The following is a 434-nucleotide window of genomic DNA, read 5'->3' on the forward strand; positions in this document are numbered from 1 at the left end:
TGCATTGTTATGATGGGCTCTGCTGCGCTGCTGCTGCTACGAAGGTGCCGCAGCTGCTCCCACTTCTGCTGCTGCTGCTGCTGTTGTTGCTGCTGCTGCTGCTGCTGCCGCTGTTGCTGCTGTTCGTGGAGCGTTCCTCCTGCTGCTGCTGCTGCTGCTGGTCCCGATTCTGCTGCTGCTGCTGCTGCTGCTGCTGCAGCTGCTGCTGCTCGGGCCAGCGAGGGCCTGCTGGCTTCGAGACACCCAGCAACAGCAGCGGGAGCTGCTGCTGCTGCTGCTGCTGCTGCTGCTGCTCCTGCTGCTGCTGTTTACGTTGTTGCTGCTGCTGCGATATATATTCTCTACTTTGGGGTAAAGCTAAAACTTAAATAGGACTGAAAGACAGCAGCAGCACAGGCGGCTGCGGTCCCTGCATGCTGCAGCAGCAGCAGCAG

The 434-nt window shown here is 59.9% G+C and overlaps 1 protein-coding gene across 1 annotated transcript in view; it reads right to left on the reverse strand.

The window, feature by feature from the left end:
• EMH_0009850 (uncharacterized protein) overlaps positions 1-5 on the reverse strand; it is a gene marked incomplete at both ends in the record, with an annotated part of 366 nt that extends 361 nt beyond the window's left edge. The window contains one exon of the mRNA XM_013498777.1: positions 1-5. Coding sequence (XP_013354231.1) covers positions 1-5 — 5 coding nt within the window.
• Between the last annotated feature and the right edge of the window lie 429 nt (positions 6-434).

This window comes from Eimeria mitis, genomic scaffold (assembly GCF_000499745.2).
Source record: "Eimeria mitis Houghton genomic scaffold, Emh_scaff370, whole genome shotgun sequence".
Classification (NCBI taxonomy): domain Eukaryota; phylum Apicomplexa; class Conoidasida; order Eucoccidiorida; family Eimeriidae; genus Eimeria; species Eimeria mitis.